Source organism: Trematomus bernacchii, unplaced genomic scaffold (genome assembly GCF_902827165.1).
Source record: "Trematomus bernacchii unplaced genomic scaffold, fTreBer1.1, whole genome shotgun sequence".
Classification (NCBI taxonomy): domain Eukaryota; kingdom Metazoa; phylum Chordata; class Actinopteri; order Perciformes; family Nototheniidae; genus Trematomus; species Trematomus bernacchii.
Window position 1 is genome coordinate 1,603,147 of NW_022987828.1, and position 13,040 is coordinate 1,616,186.

Here is a 13,040-nt window from a genome sequence, read left to right on the forward strand (position 1 = left end):
GGAGGAGACAGCCACGGCCATTGCCGTTCGAAAGCGCTGGAGACGCTGTAGTACATATGCCAGGCCAGTAGGTGGTGCTGTTCTCACAGAATCAGCCCTTGCAAAAACAGAGCTAGAAATTGTCAAATTGAGCAAAATGAGGCATGGCTAAAATGCATGATCTGTTTGGTATTTTGAGAAAAAAAAAGTATAAATATGCCTTATTTAGGTATGGTCCTACACTATATTATTCAAATATAGCATGATAGGTCCACTTTAAGTTGAAGATTCAAGACAATCTCCCTGACCTTGCTGAGATGTTCCTCGTGGATCTGCTTTTTTTTCAAGGAGTCTTCCTCCTCCTCTTCTCTGGATCGTCTACCCCCTTCTGAACCTACAATGGTTGTTAACAGGCCAAAATATTTTATATTTAAAAACCATATATACATACTCACACATAGAAACACACTAGAGGAAACCATGCTTCACATGTACTTGTATATCAAGTACAACCAGATGAAATGCTTCATCCACAGGTCACATTTAGAGAAAGACACAACACTGAGTCTGCTTCACTCGGCTGTAGAGCAGTGAGGAACACACACAGTTTATGAGCAATAGGTGGACGGAAGAACACAAATGTGAGACAGAGTTGACGAGACAGACAAACAGAGGGACTTATTGGAATATTTGGCTCGACTGACATGCCGTGAGGTTTACACTTCATCATTCATGTCAAGATTTTGTAGACAGAACAGCACAATGTACAACAAACAGACAAGTTTGAAGTCAGTCTCAGTTATCTCTGTCCAAGTCATTTGTGGCACTACTGTGTAAAGCTAGTGCACCCATCATGTGCAGTAAGTGAACGAAAAATAGCGAAACTGATGCTACCTCAAGCAGAAAATAATATGGCAGCAACAGAAACCAAACAACGGGCAAATAAAGGCAAATACTGTAATGCCAGAATAAAAGCATTAGCTCTGATTGAAGCGGGGATGCAGTTAAGCTAGAGGGGCAGCTGTAAGGGTGAAACAACAAGAGTTAGGTTGTGGTGAGTTGTCTATTGCACCACTAGAAGATAGCAGTGCAAGCATGCCCATCAGAGCCTACTGTACCTAATACAGCAAGAGAGCAAGGCCAGCGGTCGCCCTCACTCCGCGAGCTGTCATCCGGAGATGGAGCATGGCAGCCGGGCAAGGTGGCCGATCTGATGATCTCATCAGCAGACTTGCTTTGACGTGCATCTGTATCTAGGTTGTAACCATAGGAACTGATCTATCAGTGTCTGAGTCAAAGTCTCACCCACAAATAAACATTTCAGCACCATCTGATCATCGATCGAGGTCTTACCGATCATGAATCTCGGTCGTCCAGGTGTAAATATATGCCAAAATGTTTTCCTAACAAGTCACTGAATATTGGATAATGCCTTTTACTAATCACAGATGGATAAGAGCCTTGTTTTTAAGGATGTTTCATGATTATTGTAGTGAAATGCTATGCTAACAGTAGCTGGCAAAATAAGGCTGACGGCCACAACAGCAAACTTGGGATTTAAAAAATAATAATAAAGTATTTTGTATTACAATGATGGCTGATGTCAGCTAAAATGGGCAAACTTCAGTTAGATGTACAGTAAGTGTTTCAATGTAACTGACAATATCAGTTTTTCGACTTTATGAACCGTCTCTACTTGTGCTATTGTTACATTACTTTATATCAGCCACGGATATACAGTAGAAGAGGTTGTGGTGTAATTCCTCTCACTCTTAGTCAGGTTGCAAATGACTCTTCATGAAATTGAAGAGTCATTATCCTGTAAATTGTCACAGCTCGGCAAAGGTTACATAATCTCGCTTTGAGAAAATTGCTACTGTGACTTGTTAAGAGACAAAGTGCAGTGTGTAAAACAAGCTACAGGTCAGACAGAAGAGGATTGGAGACAGACTTCAAACAGTGCTCATACACTGACACTGGGGATTACACAGTAAAATGAATACATAGTTTGACTTGATTAACAAAATTACTTTCTGTTAAGAGCCCAGCTCAATAACATTACACTACCGAGAAGTATTACTTTGAACTTGTACTCAGACATTTTTCACACAGGCTGTACAAGAGGAGGAAAGGTACCGTGTTGTTTGTAGATGGGGGGTTTTCTGTAGATGTTGCTCCCTTGATCTGAAAACATTCAGATACATACAGAAAAGTCATATCTCTGAGTAAACAGTGACTCTGTCACACATATTAAACATTTATTTTAAACACAAAGTGATGACGATGCATAGGGACTACACTCAATCACCGTTTTTCCTGCATAATGAAAGAGGGGGAAAAAGCAAAAGCTGATCCCAAATGGATTATAATGACAGATAGATAGATAGATAGATAGATAGATAGATAGATAGATAGATAGATAGATAGATAGATAGATAGATAGATCGATAGCTAGATAGATAGATAGAATGAATAGATAGATAGATAGATAGGTAGGTAGGTAGGTAGGTAGGTAGGTACGGTAGGAGAGAGATAGAGAGCAGAGAGGAGAGATAGATAGATGAAGAGAGAGAGAGAGAGAGAGAGAGTAGATAGAACGCTCGCTCGCTTCGCTCGCTCGCTCGCTCGCTCGCTCGCTCGCTCGCTCGCTGCTCGCTCGCTCCTCGCTCGCTCGCTCGCTCGCTCGCTCGCGCGCTCGCTCGCGCCGCTCGCTCGCGCGCGCGCATAGATAGCTAGATAGCTAGATAGATAGATAGATCGATAGATAGACAGACAGACAGACAGACAGACAGACAGACAGACAGACAGACAGACAGACAGACAGACAGACAGACAGAGACAGACAGACAGACAGACAGACAGACAGACAGACAGACAAACAGACAGACAGACAGACAGACAGACAGACAGACAGACAGACAGACAGATAGATAGATAGATAGATAGATAGATAGATAGAAAGTAGGGACGAGCAGTGACAGGGTGCGCTCCAGCTCCTACCTGGGAGGTGGAAATGTTTAGGGGTCAGAGAGAGAGGCGGGGTGACCGGCCGGCTGTCGGGCCTGAGCGGGAGGGGGGAGCTCCGGCCACTCGGGGGGTCAGTGCCTCCAGTGAGAAGAACCAAGAACAGAACATAAGCAGGGAAACTGAAGGGGAACCACAGTCTGAGCGGCGCAGCACACGGGACCAGAGGAGGTCATTTTGAGCGGGTGGGAGACATTCTGGTAGCTTTTGATAAATGCAGTTAATGGAGCTGTATGCTATGTGTATGAAGGAAAGCACAAAAGCGGAACAAACTATATAATAGCGAATTGGGATATGCACTGCAATGATTCATGAACTATAATGTATGTTAGTCTAAAATATAATGTGAATTCACGGTTTGATAAGAGTTCACAGTCAGGAAGTTAATGACTCCACACAGCGTGCAACGGCAAACTTATATTACAGAACCTTTTTCAATCTCAGTTTTACAGTTTACTGGGGTCTAGAGACTCATTCTGTCAAAAAAACCTGTCAGTTTGGATATTGGATTATGATTAGTGGTATCTCTCAAGTGCATGCAAAGCAAAACACAAGCCCAAAGAGCCTGTCAGCTACTTTGGCGGAGGCTGTGATAGTCAAAGGTGAAGAAGAAGGGCATGCGAGTTAGTGAATAATCAATTATTTGACCACATGACCATTCAGGAAGACAGATATATTTGAATGAGAAATGGTGATGGATCCAGAATGACAGATGGGGCAGTGACGGGGAGGTGGCGTCCCAGGTGGGGATGGAGGTGATGCGTTGCCTTAGGGGGGGCAGCGGAGAGGAGTGGAGTGGAGTGAGGCCCTTACCTTGGCTATGGGGAAGGAAGTGGTGTCTGAAAGGGGAGGTGGGGCGTGAGTCACTATTTCTGGAGCCCACACTGTTACTGCACAAGGAGGAGCAGAGCTTCTGCATGCCTGTCAGAGCCTCTGCAGGGATTGAGGGTGTGGGGCAAGGGACAAAAACCCCAGGAGCAAACCAGGCAGTGGACGGTGGGGGGGGAGATAGAAGGTGAGAAGGTGAGGAACAAAAGAAAAGGAAGATATACAGGAATCAAAAGTCAAAAAGAGGAAATAAAAGTCACCCAAAGTGAGAGATAGCGAGTATTCAAATAAAACAAATAATAAACATATAAAGAATTAAAGCTGCAAGCAGCGTTGAGCGGGTCTTCGACGCTCCGCAGGCTGTTGTCCGCACGTCGAGGTGTGTGTGTAGGTGTCTCGAGGACTCGGCCGTTGGCAAACGTGGGAAGTTTCAGGCCGATCGGACAACGTACATGGGAGTTACAGCAGTATCATAAACATTGTGTTTGATGGCGAGTGATCTGTCGCCATGGCAACGGAATTTGATGACACCCCATAATACGCTTAGATGTGTTGAGGGCTGCATCGTTATCAAACCTGTGAAGTTTTGGGCCGTTTGAAGCATGTTAACTGGAGTTATGAGAAAACCGTGTTTCACGGCGACCATTTTGTTACCATAGCAACGACATTTGACGAAATCTCAAAACTGACACATATATGTGTCGAGGGATTGACGGTCAGCACACATGTGAAATTTGAACACTTTTTACACCATTTACACAGGAGTTATAGCAATATGGTGGTTAACGGCGAGGGATGCGTTGCCATGGCAACAGCTTTTGAGGAAAACTCACTATTGTCATAATGAGGTGTTGAGGGCCGGACCATTAACTGTCATCTGAAGTCTGGTGCCGTTTGGACCATGTTCCATTGAGTTAAGACAACACCGTGTTTCATGGCGAGGGATCTGTCGCCATGGCAACGGCATTTGATGACATCCCATAATTGGCTTAGAGCTGTTGAGGGCCGGACCATTAGCCATCATCTGATGTCTGGTGCCGTTTGGAGGTTTTTCCATTGAGTTAGGACAACACCTTGTTTCATGGCGAGGGATGCATTGCCATGGCAACGGCATATGATGACACCCCATAATTGGCGTAGAGCTGTTGAGGGCCGGACCATTAGCCATCATCTGAAGTCTGGTGCAGTTTGGATTATTTTCCATTGATTTAAGACAACATTGTGTTTTATGGCGAGGGATGCGTTGCTATGGAAACGGCATACGGTCAGATCTCAGATTTCACGTAGAGCTGTTTAGGCATGGACCGGTGATATAAAAGTGAAGATTGGGGGACGATGGGACCGTGTCCATTGGAGTTACAGCGACACCGTGTTTTATGGCGAGGGATGCGTTGCCATGGAAACGGCATATGATGACATCCCATAATTGGCGTAGAGCTGTTGAGGGCCGGACCATTAGCCATCATCTGAAGTGTGGTGCAGTTTGGACCATTTTCCATTGACTTAAGACAACATTGTGTTTTATGGCGAGGGATGCGTTGCCATGGAATCGGCATACGGTGAGATCTCAGATTTCACGTAGAGCTGTTGAGGCATGGACCGGTGATATAAAAATGAAGATTGGGGGACGATGGGACCGTGTCCATTGGAGTTACAGCGACACCGTGTTTTATGGCGAGGGATGCGTTGCCATGGTAACGCCATATTAAGTAACATCAAATTTGACGTAGAGCTGTTCAGGGCCGCAGTGTTAACCATCATGTGAAGTTTGGTGGCGTTCTGAGTATGTCAGTTGGCGTTATGACATCATCGTGTTCCATGGCGAGGGATCGCCTAGCATTGAGCGAACGCGAACTTTGGCGCCAATTCACGGCTACGCCGTGCGAAAGAAAAAAACTTCTGTGATAACTTTGAATTGCCCATGTCTCGAGGGGCTACCAGACGAATTTCGAGTCGTACGGATAAAGTCCCTGGGAGAAGATAGATTTCGTGCGGAGGACGAAAAACGCGATAAATCGCGTTTTTCCGACGCCAAATTCAAAATGGCCGGCTTCCTGTACGTTATTGTATACCCCTCCAAGAGGCTTTTTGGTTTGTCTCCGCACCCTAGATATGCGTAGTGAGTTTCGTTCGTTTACGTGAAAGTTAAAGGGGGGGGAGTTTACGTTAAAAACGGAAGTGGGCGTGGCCTACGCAATTTTTGACGCAAAGTTCCGGAACCAATTACATATCTGAAGTTGCACCAATTCTGACGCGCGTGCAACATTTGGTGAGTTTTCACATATGTTGCAGGGGTCAAAGGTTTATCGGTCGCTGCGCGACCGATTTCAATAGGGTCTTCGCCGACCTAGGTCTCAGACCCTAATTACATTTAAAGAGACAGCTAAACCCAAAAGCCATAACACATATTTTTCCTCTTACCTATTGTGTTATTTATCAATCTTTATTGTTAATGTGTGAGGAGCCTATTGTTGGAGATATTAGACGTAGAGGTTCGTTTTGAATATGAAATAACTATATGGCAATTCGGTTTTTTGGTGCTCAAAGCACCAATAATGAATCAAGTCAAGAGCAGGCAGGCATCTCTACGACTTATATTGCCCTCAGAAACTTACACCAAAGCAATCTATATTGATAAATAGCACTACAGGTAAGATGGAAAATATGTATTTTTGGTATTGTGGGTAAATCAGAATATCAGAAAAAATTTACTCGAGGGGAAATTTACAAAACTGTCCCTTTAAAATCAATATTTTCAAAGGAAAGAATATTAAACTCAAATTGTGGTGTTAAAGGCGCAAAATTCACTTTAAGGTTATCATTCTGCAAACGAATGGATTGCCCATAATTTAAAGGTAAAAATAATTAACATAACCCAAAGGTAATTTTGTTGAAGTTCCCCTTAAAAGAAGAACATCAGAAGGAGTGAAGCAAGAACCTTAAGGTGGAGGGTCAGTGAACTCATCCACAATGTTTTAACAGAATAGTAATGAGCACGTCAATCCGCCTTACTATAACCTCTTTCTTTCATGAACAATGTAACAATACACATATGTGCCCACAGACGCACAAACACATACTCACCTGGCCTGTGAAAATGCTGAGGAGACCGTGACAGAGTGGGGGTGTAACCATGGCGATTATAAACTGGTGATCCTATGGAGCCCTGACTGGTTGACCTTTGGAGGATGCGTTCCCTCCTGTCGTAAGAGCCCTGACACACACACACACACACGCACACGCACACGCACACGCACACGCACACGCACACGCACACGCACACACACACACACACACACACACACACACACACACACACACACACACACACACACACACACACACACACACACACGCACACACACACACACACACAGGTTATTACACGACCTGCTGGTGTTAATAAAAATGTGTATATACTGCATTTACATCACACACAGGGGAGAATGAAAATAAAATGATATCCTCACCTCACCAGATGGGGTTGGTGACATGTTCCTTGAGGACTGGGAAGAATAAAACAGGTCTGAATTATAACTCTCTTAAAACAAGATCATTAATCTAGTTAATATAGCATTGCTCCATAGAGGCAAAAGAGCCCAGACAGCCAGATAAATATCACTTAACCACTTTTGAAAAACACCACTATGTGCTGATCTTTCACATTTTGCAAGCTGTGTAGCTACAATGCACATGGTCTCATTTTTATGTGATGCTCACCTCTGCTCTTTCCTTTAAGAACATTTATCATCATCAGCACAGGTTGACATATCTTACCTTGTCATCGGGCAAGGGGGAACGCTCCCTTCTGGCAGTGTGGAGCTGTGAGGGACACAGATGTTCAGTGATACATACAAGCTTTGAAAACAGCATAAAAAAGGCTTTCTTTGTGTATTGTAAAAGTCTTACCAGAAGAAAAACTAAGCCAACAACAAAACAGAGGATCATAAGAGGAACATTTGTCTTGATGCACAGTACTGCTTGTGCATTAAGACGCCATGCATGCAGGAAAAAGTGCATGCGGCCTGAGTGTTTACCTCTCCCACACTCTCTCGTCTCTCGTCTCTCTCATCCAGGGAGGTGGTGTACAAAGGTTCATACGTAATAAGATCAGGGCGCTCAATGTCATAAATGGCTTTGACTTTTGGAATGGCAGCTAGGTCTCGGTAATCAAGGATCTCATTGTCTACTTTTGCCTAGGGAGACAAATAAAACAAACATGCATACACACATAAGGGTAGAGGGAGATTACTACTATGGACATTTCTATAACTGACAAGGTCAAATAGGATGTTATTAAATAAGGAAATTTCTGACGAGTAAAACAGTTGTTACATCTATTTGGATGTAGGTCTATAATATTTCTTACATAGATCGTGTGACCCGGTGAGCCAGGTATGCTTGAACCAGGTCTGGAACAAATACTCTCCGATGACGACCTCGTAGGCTGTGAGAAGTAGAGAAAAACACACAAGTGGCGGTTATTCGCAATAAGTCTGTTAGGAATTCAGTCTCCCATGATCCACAGCCCCCTGCCATCTGCACACCCTGATTATTACCCAAAACATTTCAACATTTCACTGTTGGGCTTTTATATTGTATGAGCGATGAGAGGGAATTGCAAACCCTGTATTTAAGTTTCATTAATAACATGAGGTACTTGGAAATACTAACATGTCATTTCATGATTAGGTCATTCATTTGCAAATTTGCAAAGTGAATGGGCGCTTTTATGCACAGTGATTGTATGTCCTTGAAAACGTCATGCCAGTTTATTTGAAATGAACAGTTTGAATGGCATCAGCGGGACTGAATGAAGCGTAATTAAAGGGATAGCTCAGTAAATTGTGTTGTTTAAGGTACTTATCCACAGTCAGTGTATTACCTGAAGGACATGGCGGTTGGCAGGCGCCCAGTTTTGAAGGAGAAAGTAGTACTGACACAGTTATTAGCAATATAATGCTGTGGATGGTGAAACTGCAGCTGTCATTTATGCTCTTGCCAAAGCCATTAGATTACATTGACAAAAACTGTCATTTTACAACACTAAACACGGAAGTGAACTTACTCAATTCAAAATACTACACAAATTACACCAACCATTTGAGGCAGCAGTGGTCCAGAAACCTCTGTAATCTGTGTAGTAGAATTATTGTTTTTGTCAATGGAGAGCACAAATGGATGTAATAAATACTGTTACCTGCCAGAAAGGACTGTCTGTCAGCAGGGTAAAGCAGTGAAAATATAATCAATAATATTGATGGGATTTTTCTGGCCTTTTTTTAGGTTTCTAAATTAAGTGTTGCCAGTGGTCATGTGTGTTTCACACCTTCATACACTGACTATGGACCACATACACCTCAAAAAATAAACTATCCCTTTAAATTAGCTTTTCACCTCACAGGTAGAATGGGGATTTGGAAGTCATATTGATATTGTGTCTGCGCTTTCAAATTTGTGCATCATTTTGTTTAATGCACTTTGATATGAGCTTAGAATAAGGCGTTGAAAGACAAGACTGAATGGCTTCATATGACACAGAGAGGGCACTGCAGGCTGTCTCCAGCAGATGGCAGCATACAGTGCAGCACAGTGTCCTATGCACATGGTGGAACACAGGATGATGCCATCTCATAGCCAATAGCGAATACAGTACCTGCCTTTCTGTTTTTTGGAGGAATAAGAGGGACGGAGGCAATAGCTGTGGAGGAAGGGAGAGGGGGGTTCACAGGACATCACACAGGGGTTCTGCCTCTCCAGCCCGACTCACAATTCACACGCACATCAAGCTTGACATGTAAATATTATGCACATGAACAACACACACACACGCACACGCACACACACACACACACACACACACACACACACACACACACACACACACCGCCTCAATAGGCAAATGATGTGAACCACAGCAGGTTTATGTTTGATAGTTTACTGTTGGAGCTGGAACAGCTAATGCGGAATCCCTCGTTACATATTCCACATTTTTTATCTTTTCCTGAAAAACATGTGTCAGGAGACACGAATAGAAAGGTCCTCTCAGTCAGGACAAAGTCAGGAACAATGGAGTCAGTGAGGCCCAAATTCCTACCCGCTCTCTGTGTCGCTCCTCTGTTCGGGTGGTGTTCTTGCAGCCAGGATGCCACACCGTTGATCCTGAGGAGATGGAAAGCGAGAAAATATAATCAGGGCAACATATGGTTACAGTATATTCACATTATTAGTATGCATTTCCATACTCTGCCAACTATACAGATGGGCAACAAATGAGTTGTTACATGGGTTATTGACAGTCCTATAAAAGGCTGTCTAATACACACCTGGTACACAGCACATTGAAAAGTATTATGCAAAGATGGTCTGTATTGTAATTTGCAACATGGATCAAGTCATCAAATATTAAACATCATTATTTTCACACTAGAGCTGCAATGGCGTCAAATCAAAATTACCCGAATGAATTACACCATCATTAATAATGACTTGTTTTTCCTTTCTTTTTTATTAAATGTTTAAACAAAATGGATGGTAAAAATAAAAGATGTTTGTGGTTTGAGTAAATGAATAATCCTTTTGATGAATTGTGTTCATCTCTTGAGTAGTTTCTGATCAATACACAGTTTCAGCAGTACAGCATATCAACACACACATAATATTTATAGATACTTTCCCTTCATTTGTCACAAATCTATATACTGTCAATATATGAATAGGCTCCTTTTACTAATAACAGTAAAACAAGATAGGAGCAAGCAGTTCTGCAGTTTTTGTTTAACGGTTAACAAAAGTTTTCCGGTGGCTGTGACAAAGCACGTATTCCTGCTCACCTTGCAGATACATCTCTTCTCCTTCTGTGAACATCTGATTGCACCTGCTGCATCGCGCACAGCTGGGGTGGTAGTGCTTATCTCCGGCCTGGAAAACACAGAGCGCACAAAACAGACTTGACATCACAGGAAAATTAAGATCAATGAAGCCCACAGTAAAATGAGCGAAGCGGAGCTGCGTCTAAAAGGATAACAACCCAGTGCTTTACCTGCTCTTAGCTACACCTCTCTTTCACCTCTGAGACCTAATGGGGTGGTTTCATCAGATCCTGGGTAACTGCTCTCACTTCCTTCAAAAACAACTGCTGATGAGATAGTTGAACTGGGCAGTTGTTGGAGAATATGTTCCCCTCTTATTGGTCTGCAGGTTTAATGTAAATATTTTTTCTCCAACAGTTCATGTGAGAAGTAAGAAGTACTCAAATCCTTTATTTAGGTTAAGTAAGAAGACAGTAAAATACTGCGTTACAAGTTAAACTCCTGCATTGAAAATTCTGCTAAAGTATTAACAGCAGAAACAAATTCAGAAATATACAAAATAGCCTCTTTTAGAGTATTAAATTATGGAGAATTCAAAGTCCCAAAAGAATAAATATGTTTGTATCTGATGCACAAGAGATAATATGTTACTATCATGCGCTAACACGTGTTTCGGGGGGAGCTAAAGGGGCTCTCCCAGGAATGTGGACCTTTAACTATAACAATTGTGTAGGATGATCAAAGTAACAAGTAACTTACTGTAAAAAGTCAATTAAAAGTATAATTTCTTCTTCTTAAAATGCAGTGAATTAAATACTCAAGTAATGTACAAGTTCCTCAAAATTGTACGAAAATGTAATAATGTTAAGTTATCTTTGAATATGACCACCAGGACATCTGTCTGTTTGACACAGCCAACCTGCCTACAATATGAGAATGTTCCTCTTTGTGATAACCTGCATAATACGATCCAATAAAACGACTTGACGGCTGGAGCGTCTGAATTTCCTCTGCATTGAAGTGGCACTTTGCATGCAGAGAGCACCCTTATAACACCAATGTGATACTTTGACCAGGGGGTGATAAAATACCCAAATGAAAGTTTCCCCGCTGTATAACAACCCTCTCTCAGTAACATTTCAGGCAGGAAGTGGCCACTCAGAGATATGGAGCCTCGTATTTGCATTTTAACATTTGACAAAGCGGCTATAGCGAGCACTTCAAAGCTCTTTCCCAATACTCTCTTCACATACATTGTGAAACAGAATATCTCTCTCAGGGGTAATAAAAGTACTTATGCTATATGTGTAGTGTGCAATTACAATACTTTCCGTATTCCTCTCAGCTTTTAATATCTGGATTAATTACCCCCTGCATTAATAAGCCATCCACATTACCCTCCCAGAGGACTCCACCGATGGCTCAGCGCTATTTGACCCTGGTCTTGGGTCAGCGATTAGACTATCAGACAGACTGCTGTGGCTGTGGCACCACTGATCCATTGGCAGAAGCTCAGTGGTGAGATGCCTAGGCCTTTTCCTATTGTCACAAAGTTCTGCCCTGGCGCTGGATTACTAAAAGCCTTGCTGTGACATTTTGGTACCATTTAATGACACATAACTCAGTGTCTGCAGAACAGACATACCTCTTGTTCAAGAGACCCGTGACCAGAGTTGTTGGTAACACTTTATACAATCTCTTAAATAAAAAGAGTTTCATAACAGCCGCGTGACATGAAGTATTAATGAGCAGTGATAACTTCTGAAATGTCACATCACATTAGGTGTTTTATTAAATATGTATATATCATTTGTGGCAAAGCAAGCTTGTATGTGCAAGCATTTGTATTGAGGAAGAGCTAGAAAGATGTAAATATCTCCTAAGAATTCATCTTTTAGTTGCAAACCATCATGTCAAGAGTCTATTTGGCTCTGTGGCCAAGGGATTACACTGCAGCTTATCAAACTACATTTCATAATTCCACTCTGAGGCATCATCCTGTCTGTGTGGGAAGCAGAATTTAGATTTTACAACATACTCCTAAACTGTTTCAACTATGAACCTATATCCACTCAATAAAATATTCATTTAAAACCTGAAATGTATTTCCTAAATGTATCTGGTGTAATTGTAATGCCTACAAATTCTAGAAGCATTCAGCTCTAAAACAATTAATGAGACCACTCCAATTGTATTTAAATCTCTACATGTATAGCAGCCATTCCATTCCAGTGTCTGTTGAATTCCAACACCACAATAGAATACAATATATATTAACACATACCTTTAAATAGTAAAACCAGAGAAACTGATAATGCTGCAGTGGTCTTTTTTTTCAGAGCTGTATGTTCCTGTAACATACCTTAGGCAGGATTCATATGAAATCCAGGTGCAATA

General features: G+C 42.3%; 1 protein-coding gene across 1 annotated transcript in view; it reads right to left on the reverse strand.

Moving 5' to 3' along the window:
* The window catches only part of ablim1a (actin binding LIM protein 1a), a 46,048-nt gene that overhangs the window by 5,408 nt on the left and 27,600 nt on the right, over positions 1 to 13,040 (reverse strand). The window contains exons 7-18 of the mRNA XM_034152714.1: positions 10,665 to 10,752; positions 9,929 to 9,993; positions 9,488 to 9,532; positions 8,201 to 8,278; positions 7,869 to 8,027; positions 7,609 to 7,653; positions 7,302 to 7,337; positions 6,916 to 7,045; positions 3,817 to 3,936; positions 2,980 to 3,084; positions 2,116 to 2,163; positions 288 to 373 (exon numbers count right to left, since the gene is read on the reverse strand). Of these exons, the coding sequence (XP_034008605.1) occupies positions 288 to 373; positions 2,116 to 2,163; positions 2,980 to 3,084; positions 3,817 to 3,936; positions 6,916 to 7,045; positions 7,302 to 7,337; positions 7,609 to 7,653; positions 7,869 to 8,027; positions 8,201 to 8,278; positions 9,488 to 9,532; positions 9,929 to 9,993; positions 10,665 to 10,752 (1,005 nt within the window). The remainder of the gene's footprint in view (positions 1 to 287; positions 374 to 2,115; positions 2,164 to 2,979; positions 3,085 to 3,816; positions 3,937 to 6,915; positions 7,046 to 7,301; positions 7,338 to 7,608; positions 7,654 to 7,868; positions 8,028 to 8,200; positions 8,279 to 9,487; positions 9,533 to 9,928; positions 9,994 to 10,664; positions 10,753 to 13,040) is intronic.